At 39.3% G+C, this 25,932-nt stretch overlaps 1 protein-coding gene across 2 annotated transcripts in view; it reads left to right on the top strand.

The window, feature by feature from the left end:
- Window positions 1-25,932, top strand: part of LOC122551395 (disco-interacting protein 2 homolog A-like) — a 278,397-nt gene that overhangs the window by 69,840 nt on the left and 182,625 nt on the right. For both annotated transcript variants that reach the window (XM_043693215.1, XM_043693216.1), the window contains exon 2: window positions 12,126-12,197. In XM_043693215.1, the coding sequence (XP_043549150.1) occupies window positions 12,126-12,197 (72 nt within the window). The remainder of the gene's footprint in view (window positions 1-12,125; window positions 12,198-25,932) is intronic.

Here is a 25,932-nt window from a genome sequence, read left to right as displayed (position 1 = left end):
GCTCCCCCACCCCAGGGAACAGATTTTGCCTATTTACCCTATCCATGCCCCTCATAATTTTGTAAACCTCGATAAGGTCACCCCTCAGCCTCTGATGCTCCAGGGAAAACTGCCCCAGCCTTTCAGCCTCTCCCCATAGTTCAAATCCTCCAACCCTGGCAACATCCTTGCCAATCTTTTCTGAATCCTTTCAAGTTTCACAACATCTTTCTGATAGGAAGGAAACCAGAATTGCAAGCAATATTCCAAAAATGGCCTAAACAATGTCCCAAAACTTCTAATATTCTTGCTACATCATATGCACTACTACATCCTAACTCTACGGTCTCCATGGCTGTAACCTCCTCTCATCTTGATAATTTGCTGAGAAATTCATGTTCCTCCAACTCCAGACTCATCCACTTGCCACCTTGGTTATCCCATCATTGGTGGCTGTGCTGTTAGCCGTCTGGTCCTAATTCGGAATTTTCTTTTTAAACCTCTTGACTTCCCACTCTTTGTATGATGCACCTTTTTTAAAAACTCCAAGTTATTGCTATCTTCAGCTTGAATTTATTTTGAGTGATTTTTTTCCTTTCAGCACTTAGTTTCAAAATTTAAAGATGTAATGTAGATATTTGAAGATGTTATTTTGATGCAAGTTGTTATAAAGTTCTTGCATTCTTTGACTTAGATGAAGATAGTGAAGCTTTTGCCTGCTGCTTAGTTCTCCAGCTGTTTGCAGGCCTCCGTATGGGGTATGGAATATTTTGCTGTTTTAAGGATTTGTTGTTTTCTAATTCTGGTGGTGATAAAAGGCCCATTGACCTGAAATAAATTTTTTGGTGATTCTGAAGTAAATTCATGGTCATAATCTAGTTTTTGGCACAAAGTCACATGTTTTTTGTCTTCTAAGTTGGTGGGGTGAGAGAAATAGATACTGGAAGAAAAGTAGTGTTAACATTGTAGGTTCAGATACGTGCATCATTATCTGAGAAGCACTCCTTTCCTCAACCAAACATACAGGCACCCCAAGTGTGTTGAAAAGAAGCAGTATCATTCAGATGCACTGTGTGGGCTCAGACATTTGAGGGTATACTTGGCCTACTAAGCAAGATTGTTACCAGTAGACGTTTTGAAGCCTTTCTCTGATGTGAGAAGCATGTGATGAGTCTCAGAATGTACAGGGAAATTTACATCAAAACAAGGGTTTCTTTCGGTCAATACTGCACTGTATTTTGTGACTTCTGGTTCAAGTTTATGATGCTGATGGCTTCACTGACCATGAAAGGATATCCTTATGAGACCATTTTTTACAAGATTTCTGTAGAAGAGTTGCTAGGCAGCACCTGGTACTTCAGAATTGTGGCTAACTGCTATGTGGAATGTTGTGGACTAAAGTTGTTTGTGAGTGAGAAGAATGCTTAAAGTCTGCATTCAGAAGTTCCTTTTGAAGAAAGGTCTTGAATACTTGAATTAACAAGCTGGATTCAGATTCTCTGCAGTGACCACTGTCTGCCTGTACTTCTGATCTTGAGTGGTATGATAAAGTGCAGAATTTACTTGATAGAGGGGAGTTTTGCATATTTGAGCTGCATGGAAGATAAGAACCAGGTGAGAAAATCAAATCTGAGTGTTTTATAAGAAGACGCGATATTAAGATTCTCCATAGAATGTAGTTTAACCATCAGAGAGGATTTCATTTCGCCACATTGCAATTTTTCAAAGTAATTTGAGTTCTCTCAAGTATAATGCATTTTCTGTTCTGCGAATATCCACAGTACAATCGTATTTTTAATTGCTGATAGATACCAAATTAATTTTTGTCATAGTTTTATTGTTTATTCACTATTGGTTTTGCTGTCACTTGAAGTTCTTCAGCACAAACTGTAAAATTGCATGCTATCTGAGCGGAGCTGTTAAGCTAATTAAATAACTAATGAAAACAGTGATTAGTGACACCACTGACAATTGTTGGCAGCATGCATCTTGCGCCATTTGTATTTGAGAGACCAGCAATATAATATTTGTTTTAAAAATCAAAGAACTTGAAAATATGTCGAATGGAGGGGTGAAGTAGATTTTAACGTAAGCAGTACAGAAGTAAGCTTTAAAAGTCCTCCATTTTAAAACCGATTGTCTAGAACCTGATTCATTAAGTACGAAAAGAAACCGGTGAGGGAATTTCAGATGTATTTACACATTGCTCTAGATTTGGGACTTGTGACAAAAGATTAGAAAATAGGAAATGTTATTGCATTATTCAAACAGAATGGAGGAGGTAACCGGGAAATAATGAATTTGAGTTTAATATCAATTGTGCACAAGTTACCTGAATGTAATATCAGATGCTGAGAGATTATTTCCCAAAGTAAACATCAGTATTTGTGATGTATGGATCATGTGTGACACATCTGGTCAGGCATTTGGTAAGGTTTCTCTCAAAAATGTACATGAGCACAAACTGTGATAACTTTCATGAGGAAAATCCATTATTAACTTAAGTTCTGGAGGAGTTTTTTTGAAGTAGTAACAGAGGATTGAGGGCAGAGCGGTAGATGTGATCTACATTTGACTTCAATAAGGCGTTCGGCAAGGTTCCCCATGGGAGACTGGTGAGCAAGGTTAGATCTCGTGGAATACAGGGAGAAATTGCCATTTGCATATGGAACTGGCTCAAACGTAGAAGACACAGATGGTGGTGGAGGGTTGTATTTCAGACTGGAGGCCTGTGACCAGTGGAGTGCCACAAGGATTGGTGATGGGTCCACTGCCTTTCACCATTTATATAAATGATTTGGATGTGAACATTGGAGGTGTAGTTAGAAGTTTGCTGATGACACCAAAATTGAAGGTATAGTGGACAGTGAAGAAGGTCACCTTAGATTACACCAGGATCCTGATCAGATGGTCCAATGGGCTGAGAAGTGGCAGATGGAGTTTAATTTTGATAAATGTGAGGTGTTGCATTTTGGAAATGCAAATCTTAGCAGGACTTATACACTTAATGGTAAGGTCCTAGGGAGTGTTGCTGAACAAAGAGACCTTGGAGTGCAGGTTCATAGCTCCTTGAAAGTGGAGTCGCAGGTAGATTGGATAGGCGTTTGAAGAAGGCGTTTGGTATGCTTTCCTTTATTGATCTTCCTATTGGAAAGATGTTGTGAAACATGGAAGGGTACAGAAAAGATTTACAAGGATGTTGCCAGGGTTGGAGGATTTGAGCTATACTGAGAGGTTGAACAGGCTGGGGCTGTTTACCCTGGATGTATTTCCGGGAATATCCTCGCTAATGCAGCTGTAATGATATCCCTGATCAAAAATGCCACCCGCCCTCCTCTTTTGCCTCCCTTCCTCTCCTTCCTGTAGCATTTGTATCCTGGAACATTAAGCTGCCAGTCTTGTCCACCCCTGAGCCACGTTTCTGTAATTGCTATGATATCCCAGTCCCATGTTCCTAACCATACCCAAACTTCATTTGCCTTCCCTGTTAGGCCTCTTGCATTAAAATAAATGCAATTTAAATGTGTGCAGGTGCATGATAAATGGTTCTTGTTACAAACAATTTTTTTTCTCAGTTCCAAGCATGTTAGTAACAGTTACTTTGTTTCCTGGCAAAGAGTCAATTTAATAAGGTAGAGTCAGAATCTTTTAATTTGTTGGTGAGAAAAGGCATCATACTGGTTTTTAGGTTAACTTTGGGTCATATTGTGGTTACTTGGTGGTTAAATGCATCTGATTTTCTTTTATTGATTGGATATTCAGTTGATGAGCTTCTAATCTTTGAGAGATTCCTTATCTTCTACTTGCCTACCATGCATACTTTGCCTTTAGATGACCAAGGGTAGATACTAGTTAATGTGAACGTGGTCTTGCTTGTATAAGACTTCTGACCCACAGCAATGTATTTGACACTTAACTGCCCTCTGAGCAGTTAGAGCTGGAAATGTGTTGCTGGAAAAGCGCAGCAGGTCAGGCAGCATCCAGGGAACAGGAGGGCATAAGCCCTTCTTCAGGAATCTCTGAGCAGTTAGGGCTGGGCACTGCATGCTGGCCTAGCCGCTGACACCCACATCCTATGGATGAAAATTAAAAATGTTGCTTGGTGCACTCCTGTTTTGAGAAGGCAACCCTGATAACTTTTCAGTAACCTGTCAAAGTTTTTGGAAGACCAAAACCTTGAATTCAGTCCCCACCCCAACTCCATTTTCTCACTACTGGTTTGTCTCCCTCCTCTATCACTATCTCAAGTGTAGCTTATTTTCCCTGGGCTGATCTTCTAAACCCATGATTTGGAGATGCCAATGTTGGACTCGGGTGTACAAAATTTAAAATCACACAATACCAGGTTATAGTGCAACAGGTTTAATTGGAAGCACACTAGCTTTCCGAGCGAGCGGCGCTCCGAAAGCGGGTTTGCTTCCAATTTAACCTGTTGGACTAAAACCGTCTAAACCCATATCTCTCCGTTTATGTCACATCATTATTTCCCTTCTGCTTCAGTTTATTTTTTGCTCAAGCCATGCTCACGGGATTTTGTTGCCCTCAGAATCAGTTATTTCAAATACTTCCTGCGTCCTGGCTAAGTTTAAACTTAGACGGAGCTGTGCTGTCTATACTCTGATCTTCATATTTGTTTGGCTTCTGGCTCAGAAATCCTGGATATTCAGCATTTTGATCCACTTATTCAGGTCCTTCAGTGGTCTTCCAGCTTCCAATCTCTGTAACCCTTTTCAACTGCACAACTTTCCAAAAATTATGTATGTCTCCAACTTGGAAATCTCAAACACCCTCACTTCCTATGTCTATCGTCTTTGGCCATCTCAGGGCTTGACTCATCTCGGCACAAAGCTCTGGAAATCTATCCCTTAACCTTTGTCCTCCCATCTGTCTGCCTTTAAGGCCCTCCTTTAAAACCTGTTTCTTTGACAAAGCAGTGAGTCACTTGTCGGTTTGGCTCTGCACTGATTTTTTTTCTGCCCCAGATGCATGTGTTTGGGCAAGTAGCTTTTCATTTTTGTGTTTTGTCTTAATGAATCTCTTTAATAATCTAAAATCAGAATTATGATTAAAGTCGAGTGAACTATGAATTTGTTGCAGAGATGCAAAATACATGAATTAATCTGTAATCAGTGCTAAATTGTTTCGTCTTTGAGCTAGCAGCAGATTCATTGGCTTAACATCTGATGAAGTGATTTTGGCTGGGATTGTAAATGTGTGCGGGCAGGTTGGTTTGAGGTTACGCCATGAAATCAGTTTAGTTGTTCTCCTGAAATCATGAATTGCAAAGTTAAAGCATCTGAAGTGAATTAAATATTTTGCAAGAGACATGAGTTGTTCCATGCTGTTGAAAATGCAATTTTGCAACAAATGAAACTGCTGCATGAGGTGGATCTTGTCACAATGTATTGAAATAGTGACCCGGCACTTGCATAAATTATCAGCCCTCAGTTACTTCTGACCTGCTGAACCTTGTGGCTCAGCTGTTTTCCGTGATTCATGCTGCGGTGTCTTCAGCTTAACTGGGGTTCTGCATTAGAGTGTTTTGTCACACCTTAATATCTTGGAGAAAGCTGCCAGAGCTGAGTGATGACAGCTGGTTGCTAAGTATACCAGATGTGCCTGGGGGCTGAAATGAATTTTGTAGGTGGGCCTGATTATTGCAAGAGCCATGGGCGATGGTCTGATTTCAGGCGGCGTTTGTCCTTTGTGTACAGAAAATCATTGCCTGGCACGTTCAGCCTCTGAGCTTTTAAAACTGGAAACAAAGAGGCTGCACACTGTACTGTCTGACTCAGATGGGAAAGGGTTGATTGGCCGGAGCTGCACATCGAAACGTTTGCTTTCAACTCTGAGGACCAGTGACCCAATAATAGTCTCAATGTTGCATCTTAATATGGTATAGAACTTGCCCTTGATGCTATTATTATGTTATTTTAATCTAAAAAGCCTAGAGTGCATTCAAATTTCGTCTTCACGTGATTGAATCATTCAACACCAATCTAATCTACATGGCAAGATGGGAATTAACATCAGTTTTACAATAAGCTTTAAAAAAATCATTGCAGTATATGGATTTTGAGATTTGTGGGATGTACGCTGCATTTCCAGTGATATAAGGTATGGGAAATTGCCTCTCTGTGTGCAATAGTAAATGTGCATTTGTTTGAAAATGAGTAGTTTGTCTCAGGCTACTCAAACTAATTGCGTCTTAAAACTGCACGAGGTTACACTTGGTGTGCCCACACTTAGTCCAATTTTTATTTAATAAGATTTTATTTGCAAATTTTTGACTTAATTGTAACGTTTCTAGTAATAACTTAGGGTAGCAACCACATTTGTACTAAAATAGTTGGTGTTTTTTTTTAGTTTGAAGTATTGAACTGACTGCAAATCTGCGGTGTTCAGATTTTTAACAAACTTTTTCGGTGGAATTGGTGATTGTTTCACCTACTTTATATCCTTTTGATGAATTTCAGTTGTGGTTAAATTATATTGATTCCTCTTCAGTGACAATGAACTGCTGGAAATGTTTTTTGCTACTTTTAGCACTCCTAACTCTTGTCTACTTTTGTTTCCTGTGGCTGCTAGTTTTGTGTTGTTTTGCATGTGTTCTTCCCCTACCCTCCCCCTCTGCTGTACAGAATTGAATCACCTGATTTTTGGCTTCCTGCTGGCTGTCTATTTGATGTCCTGCTTCACTGCTCCATTGCAGATTGAGCTTTGAAGCCAACAAATATGGTTTTGTTGCACCCCTGTTTTTTTTTAAAACAGAGTACCTAATGGTATGGTTGAATAAATAATTGGCAAGCTTTTGGCTCTGAAGCACGTCAGATTTTATTAAAAAAAATCAAATGAAAATCATTGTTTTTCAAAAGTTACTTATTTTCACTTGTCAGTTGATGCCAAAGATTTGAGCTCTGTACTTCTGATTGTATCAGTTGTTATACCACGATGTTTTGCAAGATCATTGTTGCAATAGCAGATGCTTGAACTAGAGAACACATTTTAAAATTGTGATCTCCTATTTAAGATGGAGGTGCGTAGGATTTATTTTGAGATTTGAGTCTGGTGCAGTGTTTACCCCAGAGAACAGTGAGGCCGAGTCATTGCACGTTTTTATAGATGGATGATTTTTTTCGTAAATAAGTCTGACTATGAGGAACTAAACAAGGAAGTCATGTTCAGGCCAAAATCAAATACATGATGTAATTAAGGACAGAGTAGGCTCAAGGAGCCAAATTGTTGTTTCATGTGAATTTGAATGATTCACTTCTCATTTTATTGCCTGAACAGAAATGTGTTAGAAAACTGCATGACAAAATGTTGCACTCTTAAAGACTTTATTACAGCAGATGATAACAAAAGGAATTTAGATTTTGGCACTGCCATTAACCTAGTAAAACATGGCAAAAATGTGTTTCTTGAATGTTAGCAAACACAAGTTTGACTCAGTACTATATTGGACAAATTCAGGCAGGTAATTAATCATTGAGACCAAGAAGTTAATTTTAGGGAGTATCTGAAAGAAGGAGACACACATTTCAGGAAGAGATTTCAGGTATCAACAGTTGAAGACCACTCTATGCAATGGGACTGCTACACTAGTTAAATACAAATCTGATCTTAAGTGACAACATTCTTGTAAATCTCCTCTGTTCTTTCTTCAGAGCAATTATGTTTTTCTGTAACATGACCAGAAAACTGTACTGTGGCGTACTCCAGTTGTAGATATTTGCAGTACTTACATCTTTGCTTTTGTAATCAAGACCTTGCCCATTGAAGGAAACCACCCCAAATGATGTGTTGAACACCTTTATCTCCTTGCCCTGCCATCTCAGAGGACATGTGGCCATGTACTCCAAGATTTCCTTCTACTTCCCTTCTGTCCTCTGTGTTTCCTTGCTTTGCTTGCCCTCCCCATACTTCTAGCCTTGCTCTTCTCTGGATTGGATTTATTTTGCCGCTTTACTGCCCACCTCAAACTAAAGTATTCCAGTTTGGTGAGTGATCTACTCCAACTTTATCTAAAGTGAATAGAGAAATATATGAAAAGAAAAATATTTCCGCATGACACCAGTAAGATGATTGGTTGTGAGGGCAGTTGGGGAGACATGTTGTCTTGGTTCTATTTCCATCCCTGGAGGTTTATGCTGATTTGTTGCATAACTGGTGAGATCAGTGTCTAGAAATCTATTAAGGTGGATGGACTGATGACACCCAGAGAAACAACTAATGAACAGCTTGAAGCTGTTCAATCTCATATATTTAGTTCCAATCCTGTAATGTTTGTTCTGTTTGTTGAACTAAACTACGCAATATTTCATCTTTGAAAAATGCCAAAATTGTGATCTTTTTGTTTTCATTTTAATCTAAGATCAACATGTACTACAAAGCTCAACATAGAATTAAGTACCTTGTCACATTTATAGATATAGGCTTTAACTTCATAATGGCAAGTAGGATCTTGCATTGTTCCTCTTTGCGTTTCATAGGAGTGCTTTGTACCCTGTACTGTTGGTGAGCAATTTAGCAACTCAGAACAGTTTGTTATGCCTCAATTGAACATTTGATGCCTTCCAAAAAAAGCTTTATACTATTAAACTTAGTTCTGATATTGCAATACGTACAATTCTTCAGTGTAATGCTAATTGTTCCCTTAATTTTCTTAAATTACTATTCTAAGCTTTTGGATATTGTGATAGTTTCCATGGGGAGCCATGACTCTAAAGAACCAAATGACTTTCATTTGGCGAAATTACTGTTGAGCTTCCACTTATTATCACTTCTCCTTAAACGTAAGTTAGAACAAATGCAAATTAAATGTGAATTAACAAACAAATGATTGTTGGCAAAAAAAAACCAAATTTCACTCATGACCCTCATTTTGAGAATGTTGAATGTGCTGGACATGAGAATCTTGCTTAATAGCCCGTTATCAGTTAAAGGATATAATGTTTCGAAGAATCCATGTGAAAAAATGAGTAACAGGACTCTTGGATTAAATTGAAACACCAACAAAACAAGTGTATAGCACTACACAGAACAAGTTTTAAAAAACCTTCTAAGTTAAAACTCACTGAGTAGATTGAACCCAGCTACTATGGTTTTTATATAGTAGGTTTAAACCTATTCAGACTTAAAAGGCAGTTTTTTTTCCTCCAATTTGGTTGCACAGCTTGTACTTCAAGCGTAGAAGACCGTGCTGCCCAAAATGATTGCTTGCTTATAGTATAGATGTTGCTGATGGTCTTATATTGCAACTCTCAGTGTCTGTAGATCCTCTTGGTATCTGTTCAATCATTTGACAAGTCCTTTTATTTATAGAGTTGCTTGGCCCTACCAGATTCTTTAGAACTTCCTTTGTTTCCAAATGTACAGAACTTTTTTTTTGATTGAACAAATGTCTGCAGCCAAAGAATCAGATTTGTTGTGAATTATATTTTGACAGTAAATCCAGCTATTTTTGTTAATCTCACAGCTACATCTTGAAATATTCTCCACGGCAACCTCTGGGTTTTTTTGCTTCAAAAAGCTGCTGGCAGGGTTGAAACTTAGAACATCATATTGAAGCACACAGGGATGTAAAATAAATCATTTTTTAAATAAAACCTCTAATTGATTGTGAAACTGAAATCAAAACTCAACATTTTAACCCTTTAATAGTACCCATAACCAAATCAATCTTAAATGTTTTAAATATTGAATGCAATAAAGATATATCTGATACAAATACCTCAAAACACTTCTGCAGACTAAGTAGCCACACAGTTCCATCGTATGCTCTTCTGTATTCATAGGGTGTGTCAGAAGTCCTGTGATAATAGATTTCACTTGTGAATTTCGTGGATATAAGAACCATTAGCGAGACATGATTGTATGAGCCCTCTTGCCCTTGATTCATGAGAATTTTGTTTGTGCAACCTTCGGGAGTTTAAATTGCAAACATCTATCAGCAACAGTTTGGTCTCTTGTGGGAAATAAACCCTGCTCTTTGGTGTGCCTTGAGTTGTTCACAGGCCCTTTCAGGTATTTACTTTTTTTAGCCATCTTGCACTGTACCTTTTGAGTTCCTGTCTCCTTTCTTGCCACACAGAAAAACTGAGGGTGATTTACAACTTGTCAACCATATGAATTCTCTGCGTTCCTTTTTGCCTCTGCCTGCATTCTGTATGTCTACATCAGTGTGTGATGATCTCACCCCACAGCTGCTCAGCCTGTAGGTCTGCTTAGTGTCTACTGCACTGTTTTTCATTTACCAGCCACTTGGATTCTTCCTTGACTTCCTTTCCAAGTCAATGGTTGTCAGGTCACATGGACTTGCGTTCCTAATATCCAGGAGAGTTACAATTGGTTCCTTTTTATAGCCTTAAAAATTCTTTGCATAAATAGTTTAAAAATTGTAGATTCTTCAGATCCTTTGAAGAAATTGCAGATTTTCTTTATTACTGCTCTGCCAAAGGTCTTCACTAAACAAAGGAATGCTCGTGATCTTCTGCGATTAAATTTAGAGATTCAGATTATGTAAATGGCGTAATGGGAAACTTGAGATTTTTATGTACCTTGAACCTCAGGTGTGCTGAAGACATTAGAAATGACTTAGAAATCCCTCAGTGCAGAAACAGGCCATTCGGCCCAACAAGTCCACATCACCCACCCATTCCTCCCACCCTATTACTCTTCATTACCCCTGTCTATCGCACCTAACCTACACATCCCTAACCACTGTGAGCAATTTAGCATGACCAATTTTTCATAATTCTTTTTGCTCAAAAACTGCATGAATTCATGTAAAACTCCGTTATCTCACTTTTTAGATTAGAATCAATCTAAACATCATGGTATAGACAGAGAACACAGGGGGCTAACACCTTCAACATATTGTCTAGCTAACACCATTGAGAAGGCAACTTTTTAAAAAAAGGTTTTGTGATTTACACATGAAAGAAGCGAAACTATCACTGTATTCTAACAGATGAAAGGCTTAACAGACAATCAATTTTTCAATGTATAATTTCAATTATATCACACTGTAGATTTTAATAAATTCTGTGTTAGGATAGGGTCCTCCACTATCACCTGATGAAGGAGCGACACTCTGAAAGCTAGGTGTGCTTCCAGTTCAACCTGTTGGACTATAACCTGGTGTTGTGATTTTTAACTTCATACACCCCAGTCCAACACCGGCATCTCCAAATTATGATGGGGGAGATTAACTAACTGAAAATTGTTAAAACGTGGAATGCAAATACCCCTGTCAAAATGTTTGTCAAGGTGTATTGTCTGTCAAGATATTTTTTAGTCTGAAAGGAACAATGTTCTGTATTGGGCATTCAAAATTGAGGGCTAACATTTTGTATTAAATCCTGTGCTGAGAGATTTCAGGTAAATCCACTCTGCCCCAAAAATGTGTCCGAACTCCCTCGTCAGAACTGGTGTCCCAATACTGCATCGCTGCTTGCATATCCAATGCCTGTCATTCGTCTGTCAGTTATCAACTGATGCCAGATAATATGTGCACTTTTTTTTAAATGTCACCCATTGGATAGCTTCCGGACTTTACTTTCTGACTCGGCTAGAAGACTATTTGCGTTCCATTAGTATGGCTTAGATTTAAATCCAGGTCACTGAAGCTGAAAAATAGGCTGAGCTTTTTGCACCTCCCAGTTAGCTTAAATCTTGATCTTGTTTCAAGTGCTTTGTGACATTACTTGCACCCAGTTTAAGAGTTGATATTGGCATGCAAAGTCAGCTAAACAAATTATGAACAGATCCAAGAAACTGAAACAACTGCAAATGCTAGAAATCTGTAAAAAAAAACCCAGAAATTGCTGCAAAATCTCAGGAGGTCTGGCAGCATCTGTGGAGAGAAATGAGCGTGAACATTTCAGGTTCAGTGACCACTCACAAACAGAACACAAAAGGAGGAAAGAACAGTTCTGAAGGGTCACTGGCTCCAAAACATTTAACGCTGATTTCTCTCCACAGATGTTAACTGACCTGCTGAGATTTTGCTAACATATCCATCAATTTAATCAGAAATAGAGCCCAGGATCATGTTTCTGACAATGTTTTTAGTACTATATATACTATCACTGTTAAACAAACATTGAGTTGTTAAGACAATTGTTTTTTTTTTCCCCATTCAGGTGATATCACTCAGAAAGGCTATGAAAAGAAAAAGGCCAAACTGCTGGCTCCATACATACCACAGACTCTAGGTAAGGCCACCAGGATAAACAGAATTTCTGATAAATCCAAGTAACATGACAGTCTGTCTTTGTGACAAAGATAATCTCTTCAGCTCACTGTACTAAATTCTGTCTACCCCAGGGCCCACCTTAGCCATGAACGTTAATCTTTGCCTGGTTTCTTCCTTATGCCCGTTGTGAGCTAACCATGCCGTGGAAAATTGACTTTTGTGCACTTGATATTTTACAAGAACAGATTTAAGATTTGAGTTACATGTTTGTGTAAGCCAACAGTATAACAGTAGTGTGGGAAAGATTTTAAAAAGCAGTCATTAATGTTATTATGTAAACGTTTTGCTTTAGCTCTGTAAATTGTTGGTATATGCATTTATTACGTGGGTACTTTGAATGTCAATAAGACCTAATTATAGTTAGAATATTGCATAAAGATGGATGAATTTTGCAGCTGGTTTAAAAGAGAATTCAGTTTATAATGCTTCACAATGTGTAATGTTGAACTGAGTGTTTGCTTCTTCAGTAGAACATTCTCATTTTGATTTTTATTTGTTCCCCTCCATATTTAAATTGATCTTCAGTACATAGGAAACAATATCAAAATTTGATACGGGAGAATAACCTCATCCTTGTGATTCCAAAATGACTGAGAAGCTGTTCTTTTGGTGCAACTCAAAAGATTTCACACATGAACAACAGTCCTGCTTTTCCCACTTGTCATCTCATTGAGCCTTCATTGGATGACAAATTTGTTGTGTTGGCTATCAGACCAAACATAAGTGTTCTTGTTGTTGTTGTTCTTGTTGTTGTTGTTCTTGTTCTTGTTGTTCTTGTTGTTCTTGTTGTTCTTGTTGTTCTTGTTCTTCTTGTTCTTCTTGTTCTTCTTGTTCTTCTTGTTCTTCTTGTTCTTCTTGTTCTTCTCCTCCACCTTCGTCAATCAAGCAAATGCTACACACAGCTGCACAATCAATACTAAATACTTGCTTACCACTTCCATCCTAACATTCCTTGCTCCAGCCTTATACTCTGGGGAGAGTCAAGAAAAACCACAGGGCCCATTCAGGAGAAAAGATTACTTCAAGTTCCTCCCTTAACCTTGAGGCAATCATAACCAGTTCCAGAGATGACGTGACTGAGGTGAAGACACTGAGGCCACCTTTGGCTAAGTGAATAATTGATTGGCTAATTCTTGTGTATGGAAAGCATCCATCCCAAATACTTGAAATCCCAGAGAGCGTATACCTGCATCTTAACAAAGCGAAAGCTTATAATACTCAATTATGGTATGCTGTCTTAGACCATCATAGTTTTCTCATCACACTCTTGAATACTTCCTGTGTCTCCTTTTTTGAGTGCTGTATGCTTTTTTGCGTTAAATACACTAACATAAAGTTGCCATTGTCACAACTGACATAATTTATAGGTCAGTTAATCTTGCATCAGCTGTTGGTAAATGAAGGCTATGCTTCAGAATTAAATTACAATGGGGATAGAATGACTAAATTACTTGGAGCAACATGAATCAATTAGTCAGTACTCATTTTGCAGTTATGCTTAATTAATCTTGGAATCTTTTGAGAAATTAGGATAATTGAAAGGAATGTTGTGGAGGTACATAGTTTGGTTATTTCACATTAAAATTGCACAGAGCTCTGCGTTTGGGCTATCATGACTTAAAGGATGTAAAACATGAGGGAAGCAAATGAAAGCCTGACTGAAATCCCAAAATTGAAGTGTGATGAGCATTACTAAGGGCGATCAGCGAGGACAGTGTGCAGAGATTAAAAACTGTACAAAATTTTGGAAGCAAGAATAAGCAGAGTAAAGATACTTTGGCATGTTTTTAAATGAGGTACATGGACCATAGTTTACCAGTAATGGATGAACAAAGAGAGCCAAGGCTGTACAAGGTCGAATTCAAGTATTGAATTTATACCTTGTAAAGAAAAGCATCCAGACTTATTGTCAAGATTGCATAAAATACTAAGATGCTGTTCGTTGCTTTAATTTTACTGAGGAATCAATTATGTAAAAGCAGCAGTTTTGATTCTTGAAGATGCTTGAGTGGTTGACATTATGAAAGGTAACTCAAACCCCTTGGTATCATGGTAGCCCACAAACCCACCAACACACTAAAACAAACTAATGAACTTGAAAGACTCAATACAGACAACAAGCAAAACTAATGTTGACAAAATACTATGCATGAACTGTGACAAGCACTACATTGGACAAACAGGCAGAAAACTAGCCACCAGAATACATGAACAAAAACTAGCCACAAAATGACATTACCCTCTCTCACTAGTATCCTTACATACGGATAAGGAAGGACGCCACTTTGACACATTCATCCTTGGACAAGCCAAATAGAGACATGCCCGAGAATTCCTGGAAGCATGGCATTCCAACCGGAACTGGATCAACAAACCCAAGGAAATCCAAACCTATAAATAGAAAGCAGGAAACACCTGCAGTGCTTTGTCCAGAGGCTCACTAAAGATGTTACCTAATCGTGACAAAACATTTGAAAATGCATCTTCCAGCTCAGTGAGCGAACCTCAACCTGAGCTTCAAATGTTCTCAAACTTCTAAAAAGTATAAAAATTATGTTGATATTTTGACTACCTAATCATATCATAATTTTTTTTTTGCCAGAAACTTAAATGAAAAGTTGGGGTAAAGCACTTTTAGTGCTTCCTGAGATGGACGGCACAGAAACAAGCCCTTTGGTCCAACTTGTCTATGAGGCCTAGATATCCTAATCTAATCTAGTGCCATTTGGCAGCACTTGGCCAATATCCCTTCAAATCTTTCCTACTCATAGATCCATCCAGATGCTTTTTAAATGTTGTAATTGTACCAGCCTCCACCACTTCCTCTGGCAGCACATTGCATACATGCACCACCCTCTGCCTGAAAGAGTTGCCCTTTGGGTCCCTTTTAAATCTTTCCCCCCTCATGCTAAACTTATGCCGTCTAATTTGGGAATCCCCTACCCCAGGGAAAATAACGTCTATTTACCCTATTCACGACCTTCATGATTTTATAAACCTCTATAAGGTCACCCCTCAGCCTCCAATACTCCAGAGAAAACAGCCCCAGCCTATTCAATCTCTCCCTATAGCTCCAACCGTCCAAGATCCTTCCAAGACTTTTCTGAACCCTTCCAAGTTTCACAATGTTCCTCCTATCGGATGGAGACTAGAATTGCACTCAATATTCTAAAAGTGGTCCAGCCAATGTCCTATACAATCGCAGCATTACCTCCCCAATCCTATATTTGATGCTCTGACTAATGAAGGAAAGCATACCAAACGCCGCCTTCTGTATCCTATCTACCTGCAACTCCACTTTGAAGGAACTGTGAACCTACATTCCAAGGTCTACTTTTAGCAACACTCCCCGGGACATTACCATAAAGTATACAAGTCCTGTTCTGATTTGCCTTTCTAAAATGCAGCACTTCACATTTATCTAATTTAAGCTCCATCTGCCACTCAGTGTTCCATTTGCCCTTCTTTTCAAGATCCCATTGTACTCTGAGGTAACCTTCTTCACTGTTCACTACACCTCCAATTTCAGTGTTATCTGCAAACTTACTAACTATACTTCCAACGTTTACATCAAAACATTTTTTATATAAATAATGAAAAGCGGTGGACCCAGCACTAAACCTTGCGGCGTATCACTTGTCACAGGCCTCCAGTCTGAAAGTTTCAATTGGGATTGGTATCTAACTCTGTTTTGTGATGTCTCTGTAACCCTTGGTGCAAAATATAAATTGGCATCAGGAAAGAAGAAATCTATGGGGAAAATCTTCATATTCTTGGATCTTTGAATGCAACTTTCTTTGACATCATTGGCAAGTGTCATGGGTTCATGGCTGACCATAAACAAACAGACTTTCCAATAAGAAAAAAATCCACTGTACTTGGCAAAGATGGAAGAAAAGCATTGATCGCAAGCCAAAGCACGAGCTATTAGGAATGATAGCAATAATTCTGCTTCAAACTTGGAGGAATTTATGTAGAGTTAGCTTGTACGAAAGGCCTTGCTACATACACTAGGATAAACAGAGGGGTTAGCATTATTGAGCAAGTCCACATTTCAATGCAAGTTAGACTGGTTGGAAAGCAACATGGGAAGATTCAAGACTGTGGAGGGTTTTTTTGCAGTGCTTTGCCAAAGTGTATATCTCTTGGTTTGCCCTGAGGGTGGTTTTGATCTTCCAAGTGATGAAGTGGAGGATATTCAGTATGAAGCTGGGAAGTTTGACTCACGTCCCAATGAAGAAAAGTGGAAGGGTACAGTTTGAAGACTACGAAAAAGTTGATAAAATGTTTCTTGTGGAGCAAAACATTGACCTGATCACAAGTTTTTTTTAAAAGTTAAGGATAATTGCAATATACAATTCTTTTCAAAGTACAAATTCTAAATCATTTTACCAGGAAATTGGGTAGTTCTAAAATTATATCTATGAAAGGCAGTAGGAAAGCGAGTGGCCTTAGATTAGGTGACCTATATGATGTGGAAAATTATTGAATGACCTTCCAACATACTTGTCAACTCTATTAAAGTCATAAACTTGCAAAGATATGGAATTATTTGCATCACATTTTTCTTTCACTTGTCATTCAACCATACCTTGGATAACTGGATAGATTCAATTTGGAATGCTTTGGAGATTTTGTGATACTGGTGACACATTTTGTAATGTCTGGTTCAATATGTTTTAACTGTAACTTGTATTGGCTTCAAGATAGTGTCACCATTTTTAATTTCTGAAGTGAAGCTTAGTGGGGTAGTTGAATGCTTTGCTGAATGGTTTTATGTAAAAACACTTGAGTTTTCATTGTAGTAAGGCATATTAAACTGGGGAGCTATCTCTGGTAATAGTGACATGTTTGCTAACATGGGATGAGATGCAAATTGTTGAATGTTTGAGGTTTTAGTGGCTCATATCCACCACCATTCAACTGCAAGGAGGGGAAAACTTATTTGTCATAGTCCACTTTCTTACTAATTGACAACCATTACAACTGTCCACTCCTCGAGTTTGAAAAATTGGAATCCTGCATTTAACCTCCATTGTTTTTGATTATGCCCTGGCAGTAGATGAATTATTGTTTTGACGTGAATACAATTTTCTCCCAAGAAAATTTATTTGCTCTGCTTGTCTTCATTTCTTTCATCTTTAAGTAGCACCCATTCACTTATCCCTGATCAAGAATAAGGTGGCTTCAACTGATTAGAAATCCTCAGAACCACAAGAAATGGAAGCAGGAGTAGACCAAATGGCCTGTTAAGCTTGCTCTATTAATTAATGAATTATGGCTGACCTTTGGACAAAGTCTATCTGACGCCCATCTCCAAATTCCTTGCTTCTCTGTTCCAGTCTTAAATGTATTCAATCATGGAAAATTCAGAACCATCTGGACAGACGTTTAACTATGCACAAATCTTTGAGTGCGAATATTTCTTTACCTCAGTTTTAAAACCAACTTTGGTCCAGTAACTGGAGACTGTGCCCTCCCCCATTGTTTCAAATTCCTTGACCAATGGGAACCATCTCTTAGCATCTACTTTTATCAATCCCCTTTAGAATCTTGAATGTTTCAGTGAGATCATCTTTCATTTTTCTAAACTCCAGATTATAAATATAGTTTGCTCACCCTTCCCTTTTCAGACAATTTCTCAACCTAATTCAGTCAATTTCTGATTGTACTGCCTTCAATTTCAGTGCATAATTTCTTAAACGTGGAAACCCAAACTGCGCACACAACTTGAGATATGATCTAACTGAACGTTACTGTTGCACAGTCTACTTTGTTTCATTGCTTCACCTCCCTTGCAGTAAAAGCCTACATATCATTGTCCTTCCTAAGTACATAGTGTACCTGAATGCTCAGTGTTCCTTGCATAAGCATGTCTAAGTCTTTTTGAACAGTAGCAATGTGCATGTTTTACACCTTTGCTAATTTTATGAACAAAGCGAATGCATTCACACCTCCTTATTTTATGATCCATCTGTCATCTTGTTGCAGACATTTAACTAGTCAATACCTTATTGCAGCCTCTGTGCCTTCCCCACAGTTGAGCTTTCTCCTTGGGTTTGTATCATCAGCTTAGCTAGATTCATGCATCAGCTCAGTTGTCGAAGGTTTTTGCCTTAAAGTTATGGAGTCCTGCAGCATGGAAACAGGCCCTTCGGCCCAAATGGGTCTGTGCTGACCAAAATATCCTTTTCCCATTTCCCTGCTCTTGCCCATCTCCTTCTCATCTTTTCCTTTCCATTTATTTGTCCAAATGCCTTTTAAATGTTGTTAATGTATCTATCTTAACCACTTCTGCTGGCAGCTCATTCCATATGTTATTTACCCTATCCATGCCCCTCATGATGTTGCACACTACTATAAGATCTCTCTCTCTCTTTCCCCCCCCCCCCCCCCCCCCGCCAATTATCCTACATTCTAAAGAAAAAAAGTCCTAGCTTGTCTTGACATGTCCCTATAACTCGGACTGTTGAGTCCAGGCAGCATCCTTGTAAATTTCTTCAGTACTCTCTCCGGTTTAATAACTTCCTTCCTATATATAGCAAGATAACCAAAACTGAACATAATACTCCAAGTGTGGCTTCAACTATACAATTGCAACATATTTACTGTGGAAAAGGATATGGACTGTAGAGAAATAGATGGTGACATCTTGCAAAATGTCCAGATTAGAGAGGAGGAAGTGCTGGATGTCTTGAAACGGTTAAAGGTGGATAAATCCCCAGGACCTGATCAGGTGTACCCTAGATCTCTGTAGGAAGTTGGAGAAGTGATTGCTGGGCCTGTTGCTGAGATATTTGTATCATCGATAGTCACAGGTGAGGTGCCGCTGTTCAAGAAGGGCAGTAAAGACAAGCCAGGGAACTATACACCGGTGAGCCTGACCTCGGTGGTGGGCAAGTTGTTGGAGGGAATCCTGAGGGACAGGATGTACATGTATTTGGAAAGGCAAGGACTGATTCGGGATAGTCAATATGCCTTTGTGCGTGGGAAATCATGTCTCACAAACTTGATTGAGTTTTTTTGAAGAAGTAACAAAGAAGATTGATGAGGGCAGAGCGGTAGATGTGACCCATATGGACTTCAGTAAGGCGTTCGACAAGGTCCCCCATGGGACACTGATCAGCAAAGTTAGATCTCATGGAATACTGGGAGAACTAGCCATTTGGATACAGAACTGGCTCAAAGGTAGAAGACAGAGGGTGGTGGTGGAGGGTTGTTTTTCAGACTGGAGGCCTGTGACCAGTGGAGTGCCACAAGGATCGGTGCTGGGTCCTCTACTTTTTGTCATTTACATAAATGATTTGGATGCAATCAGAGGTACAGTTAGTAAGTTTGCAGATGACACCAAAATTGGAGGTGTAGTGGACACCGAAGAGGGTTACCTCCGATTACAACAGGATCTGCACCATATGGGCCAATGGGCTGAGAAGGGGCCGATGGAGTTTAATTCAGATAAATACGAGGTGCTGCATTTTGGGAAAGCAAATCTTAGCAGGACTTATACACTTAATCGTAAGGTCGTATGGAGTGTTGCTGAACAAAGAGACCTTGGAGTGCAGGTTCATAGCTCCTTGAAAGTGGAGTCACAGGTAGATTGGATAGGCGTTTGAAGAAGGTGTTTGGTATGCTTTTCTTTATTGATCAGAATATTGAGTACAGGAGTTGGGAGGTCATGTTGCGGCTGTACAGGACATTGGTTAGGTCACTGTTGGAATATTGCGTGCAATTCTGGTCACCTTCCTGTTGGAAAGATGTTGTGAATCGTGCAAGGGTTCAGAAAAGATTTACAACGATGTTGCCAGGGTTGGAGGATTTGAGCTATACTGAGAGGTTGAACAGGCTGGGGCTGTCTTCCCTGGAGCGTCGGAGGCTGAGGGGTGACCTTTATAGAGGTTTCCAAAATTGAGGGGCATGGATAGGATAAGTAGGCAAAGTCTTTTCCCTGGGGTCGGGGAGTCCAGAACTAGAGGGCATAGGTTTAGGGTGAGAGGGGAAAGATATAAAAGAGACCTAAGGAGCAACTCTTCCTCTGGCAGCACATTCCATACACGTGCCACCCTCTGCGTGAAAGTGGTGGAGGCTGGTACAATTGCAATATGTAAAAAGCATTTGGATGGGTATATGAATAGGAGGGGTTTGGAGGGATATGGGCTGGGTTCTGGCAGGTGAGACTAGATTGGGTTGGGATATCTGGTCGGCATGGACGGGTTGGACCGAAGGGTCTGTTTCCATGCTGTACATCTCTATGACTCTAACTGCTACCTCTTATACTCATTGCCTTGACTAATGACTGCCAGTGTGTCAAAAGCCGCCGTCCCTGCCCTGCTGTTGCTTCAAAGAACGCACCCATTTATGTTGTTTGACAATTAATGGTCAAACTTTAGTTCAATTTTAATCCAGTCACATTGACTGTAATTAGTAAGTATGTCCTGAGATAGGAACCAGTGAATGGTTGTCATCTATTTTAAGTTGAAACATCAGGTGCAGTGCATGTGCATGCTATTTATGTCTGCAAAGAGCCTTGTGTACGAGCATCTGCAGCTTCCAGTGCATTCATCATTGAATGAATGATGCTACATTCATTCAACATTAATTCATATTCAAGTGCTATATTTTCAAATTATTGCTGTGCCTGTCTACTGCATTGACTTAGATAAAGAGACAGAAGGTAATGCAAATGTTGAAAGGCTAAAGCCTTTGTGAAACTCACTGTATACTGCATGCAAACTTGAAAATACTTAATGTATATCCATGTTTTTTTGTTTCCTGTCCATTAGCCAAACCTCTTAATATATGACACTCAACTCCATAAGGCCTTATCTTGCCTGTATAATGTTTTAGGCAACATGTTTGAATGTATCTTGTGGCAATCTTGATGCACTGTATTTCCTGATTCCCCTTTTATCTACTTTTGTGAATATATGTTCAAAAAAACTCCCAATAAATTAGACAAACAAGATTTCCGTTCGATACAAACCTGTTTACATGTTCTAATCATATTCTGATTTTCTAAGTGCTTTGTTTAGACTTAGCTAATAATAAAGTTCAGCATTTTTCCTACAGTTGCTAGCCTAAAAATAACTAGCCTATAATTTAGTTTTCTTCTTGCCACCTTTCTTGAAGAATCGAACATTTTAAAGCTGCTAACCCGATGAGTCTGTTCATGAATCCAATAATTTTGAGCAATCATTGCTTATGCATCCATGAGCTCTGTAGCGATCTGTTTTAGGATCTTAGAGTATGTGCCAGGAGCCAACAGGTCCTGTATTTTTGCTGATTGTAGCCCTTTAAGTTATTAAATATATTTCTCTGACAATTTCTTCGCTATCTTTAGCCCCCATCGACTTTTGAAATGAAACTAGTCTTTTGTCAAGTCAGTCAGACACACAATAATTGTTCAATGCCTGTGCCACTTGCTCAACAACCACAACAATTTCTCCTGACTAGTTTCAGGGGAGAAAGTGAGGACTGCAGATGCTGGAGATGAGAGCTGAAAATATGTTGCTGGAAAAGCGCAGCAGGTCAGGCAGCATCCAAGGAACAGGAGAATCGATGTTTCGGGCATAAGCCCTTACTCAGGAATGAGGAAAGTGTGCCCAGCAGGCTAAGATAAAAGGTAGGGGGGAGGGGTGTTGAAAATGCGATAGGTGGAAGGAGGTCAAGGTGAGGGTGATAGGCCGGAGTGGGGTGGAGGCCGAGAGGTCAGGAAGAAGATTGCAGGTTAGGAAGGTGGTGCTGAATTCGAGGGTTAGGACTGAGACAAGATGGGGGGGGAGGGGAAATGAGGAAACTGGAGAAATCTGAGTTCATCCCTTGTGGTTGGAGGGTTCCTAGGCGGAAGATGAGGCGCTCTTCCTCCAACCGTCGTGTTTCAGGGGACCAATGTCTTAGCCTATTCTGATTCTTAAAAGTTCTTCCATATTTTTATATTTATGGACAGTTTTTTTTTCTCATTCTCTATTATTTCCCTTTTATATCAACTTTTTAGTAACTCTATGCTGGTTTCCAAAGCACTGTCAATCCCCATGTTTGCTGTTCTTTACAATAAAATCAACCTCTTCTAATCTAATACTATCCTTAACTTCCTAAGGGTAGTGCATTCAGGTCTTTCTCGCTGAGTTTTTGTTGTCCAACAGAACCTACTCAAAATATTTGAATCGTTCCTTTTAAATGTTTGCCTCGTCCAATTTGTGGTCATACCATTTTGTTCATTTTACTCCATTTTCCTTCACGTCATCTCATAGTCCATAACTTTCTTCAGGATTGATCTGTTGTAGTGTGACATTTTCAGAACTTGACATGGAATTCGTAACTGTTAATTATTTCCCAGAGGATCATTTACCATAACATTATGAATGAATACTGCTTCATTGCACAATATGATACCTAAGATCGTGTTATCACTTGTCATTTTGACAGCATACTACTGCAAGTCACTTTCAGAAAGGTAATCTACAAACTCAATTTTAGGGCGTTGTTTGTTAAAATGTTAGTACCAGTCTATTTGAAGATTCACATCCCTCAATTATCACATTGCCTGTGGTACAAAGTCCAATCACTTGTTGAATGCACAGTCAGTTTTAAATGTTGTGGGGATGGGGGTTGCTATAAATTTCTCCCATCATTTTCTGACTTAACTATTGATAGTGTCCAACCTTATTGGTTCTACTTCATGATTCTCTGAGATCAGGTTCTTTGACACTCATGTCTTCATGATATCCTTGTTTACAAGGGTTCCCCTTTTGCTATTTTCCCGTCCCAAGGGGCCCTGAACACTTTGTGGCGATGTCACCGAAATGGCAATTAAACTTGAAAGTTTGCTGCTTTTTCACTGCACGTTGACCTAGACTACTGTGGATGCACCATGATTTCAAATAAAGATTCTTCAGTTTATGCTTTCACTTTTGGAATTCCCATGATATTCTTTGAGGCTGTCTAAATTTTGTTGAACTTTGATTCTTTGTGTATGCTTTGCTTTCGCTACATCTATACATTGATCCAGTATCCCTTTGGATTTCTAAATCTCCCTTCACTTGACATCCTCTCCTGAAAATAAGAAAACCTTGCACATATCATGCACAATGTAAGCTAGTGATATAGGGGTAACATTTTAGCATGGATTATGTGCAGATCCTCACTATTGTCTTCATTTTTCTCTTATTTGTGGAACTGAGAGTTGAGGTGAGGGTTTGGTGAACTTCAATCAGCAGCATATTTTACGAGAAGAAAATGGATCCATGTGTTTGCTGTTGGAGCCAGTCCTGGAAGATAATCCAATTTAGTTACAAATCGAAGGAACAAGATGGATAATTTGATGTTGAGCAGTGCTTTGTTCAGGGCAGGCAGCTGTTTGGATGCTGAATTGGTCAGTCAAGAAAGGACTGGCATTAACCAGCTAACGACAGAATATTGAATTTGAAAAAGAGGGAGAAAAATAATTCTCATGGGTTTTGACAATTACAGGGTGACTTTCGAAGCCTCTCTCTCATAGTAGTATTAATGATGGATTCTTACCTTTTGTTTGAAGTTATAAACTTGTGTCCAATATCTGTTACTTCTAAAATCTGGTTGGGAACACTTGGGCAATTGAGGATTATTGAAAAGTTTGAATTTGTAACACAGTGAAATGAATGACAAGGCTGATTTTGGTTTTACTAGGTATCTCTTATTCAGAACAATAGGAGGGTAGCCAGCTGGCAGAAAACAGTACAAGTGGTCTCCGATTTACTAATGTCCAATTTATGTTTGGTTTTACAAATGCAATCTCCCACAGGTGTGTAATTGTCAAATCTGGCATACAAATGTTTTCTGTACTTTGGAACAGCTATTTTATATTGTCCTGCATTGTGCTCCAACTTGCGTGTAAATCAACTTGCGAGCCAATTCAAGTGGAACCTGTTTGCCAACGACGGACTTCCTGTATGTGGAAGTGATGTTATTAATCTGATTGGCAGAACGATGTGATGAATAGAGACAAGCGAGCATCTCTGGAACTTCAATTTTTAAAAAAATCTACATCAAAGACTTAAATGACTGAAGCAAAAATAAGTTAGCAAAATTTGCGGACAGCTTTAAAGCGGGTAGGAAAGTAATGTTGTGAAGATAACTTAAGGAATTTTGGGCAGTCTGGCAAATGGAATTCAATAGAAATTGGTCTTCCTGCTCCACTCCACGTTCTTGACCCGGGATGAGGAAATATTGTTAATCTGGCATTGCTCCCACACTTCACTATTGTGCCATGACCAGTTTGCTCATTTCCATTGCAATTTTACTCCTTCTCAATACCGGTACTAAACCTAATAGGTCATGAACCTATTAGACAAGGTTGGGGCCCAAAGCTCCTCTGTCACTGGTGATTCTTATCTGACTTGCAGTTGTGCTTTCCTGTCCATGACCATTGACAAGCTCCAAGTTTCTGCCTAATATAGGAAGTGTGATTACCGATCTTTGTAACTTCAACCATTCATTTTGCAAGTGTGGATCTGTCGACCTCTGGAATGTTGCTGATAGACCTTAGTGGCTTCTTAATCTGTGTTTGCTTTGTGAATAAGTGATTTGGATGGATGATGGCCATGTTACTGTAGTCAAGTGAACAGGAGCCAGAGCTGTCTCTCCCTTTGTTTGTGCATTTCTTCTGTTCCTTTTGTGCTCTATCCAATTCAATGCAAATTCTGATCTTGGTTAATTCTGATCTGTTTCCATGCTCTTGCCAAGTGTCGGCTGACTGTAATGAGTAATTGACATATGCAATTGGTACTGGAGTCTCGATTAGAGTGGTGCTGGAAAAGGACAGCAGTTCAGGCAGCATCTGAGGAGCAATAAAATCGACAATTCGGGCAAAAGCCCTTTATTAGGAATCCTGATGAAAGGCTTTTGCCCGAAACGTCGATTTTACTGCTCGGATACTGCCTGAACTGCTGTGCTTTTCCAGCACCACTGTAATCGAGATTCTGGTTTCCAGCATCTGCAGTCATTGTTTTTACCTCTATGCAATTGGTACCTATAATGTTAATACCATTTTTCCTTTTAGGATTGTGGACTAAAAATAGGACATGATACTGCTTTAAAGTAAGGGACTTTGAAAGATGATGATACTGTCTTTCCGAAAGCATCAGAGGAACACATCTTGACTTGTGTCTAAAAGGTTGCCTGGTTCAAGCATTGGGTTTGAATGCAGGCAACCTGAGCTCCATGAATGTACTGTTCCGAGTCACTTTGTCCTGCAACAGACTTATTTTGCTCTTGAACAAGTCTGTTCAGAATTATTACAGATCTCTGGAGCAGATGAGACTTAAAGTCAGGTATCGTGTCAAAGAGGTAACAATGTTATCACTGCACCAGAACAACTTGAACAGCTGAGGTTTTAAAGTTCATTTTTGATTGAACCTATTTTTCGAATCAGCCTTTTCAGACAACTCTGGAACAAGTGGAACTCTAAACCAGGCCTCCCAGTCGAGGGGTAGAGTCGCTTATCACCATACCACAAAATGCAAGATCAGCTGTGCTCAGCACAGTGGCAACTTGTTTATTGGTTCCTGAGTGAGTGACCAGCGCTTTATATTTGGGTAATACCATGGAAACAGGCAGGAGGACCCACCTAAAACCCCTGCTTCTTTCCAACTCTTTTTTTCTCTCTCTCACTCTCTCCCACACTCTCACTCTCTCCCACACTCTCACTCTCTCCCCCTCTC

The sequence above is a fragment of the Chiloscyllium plagiosum genome, chromosome 7 (assembly GCF_004010195.1).
Source record: "Chiloscyllium plagiosum isolate BGI_BamShark_2017 chromosome 7, ASM401019v2, whole genome shotgun sequence".
NCBI classification, from domain to species: domain Eukaryota; kingdom Metazoa; phylum Chordata; class Chondrichthyes; order Orectolobiformes; family Hemiscylliidae; genus Chiloscyllium; species Chiloscyllium plagiosum.
This window is presented reverse-complemented; position numbering and strand designations above follow the sequence as displayed.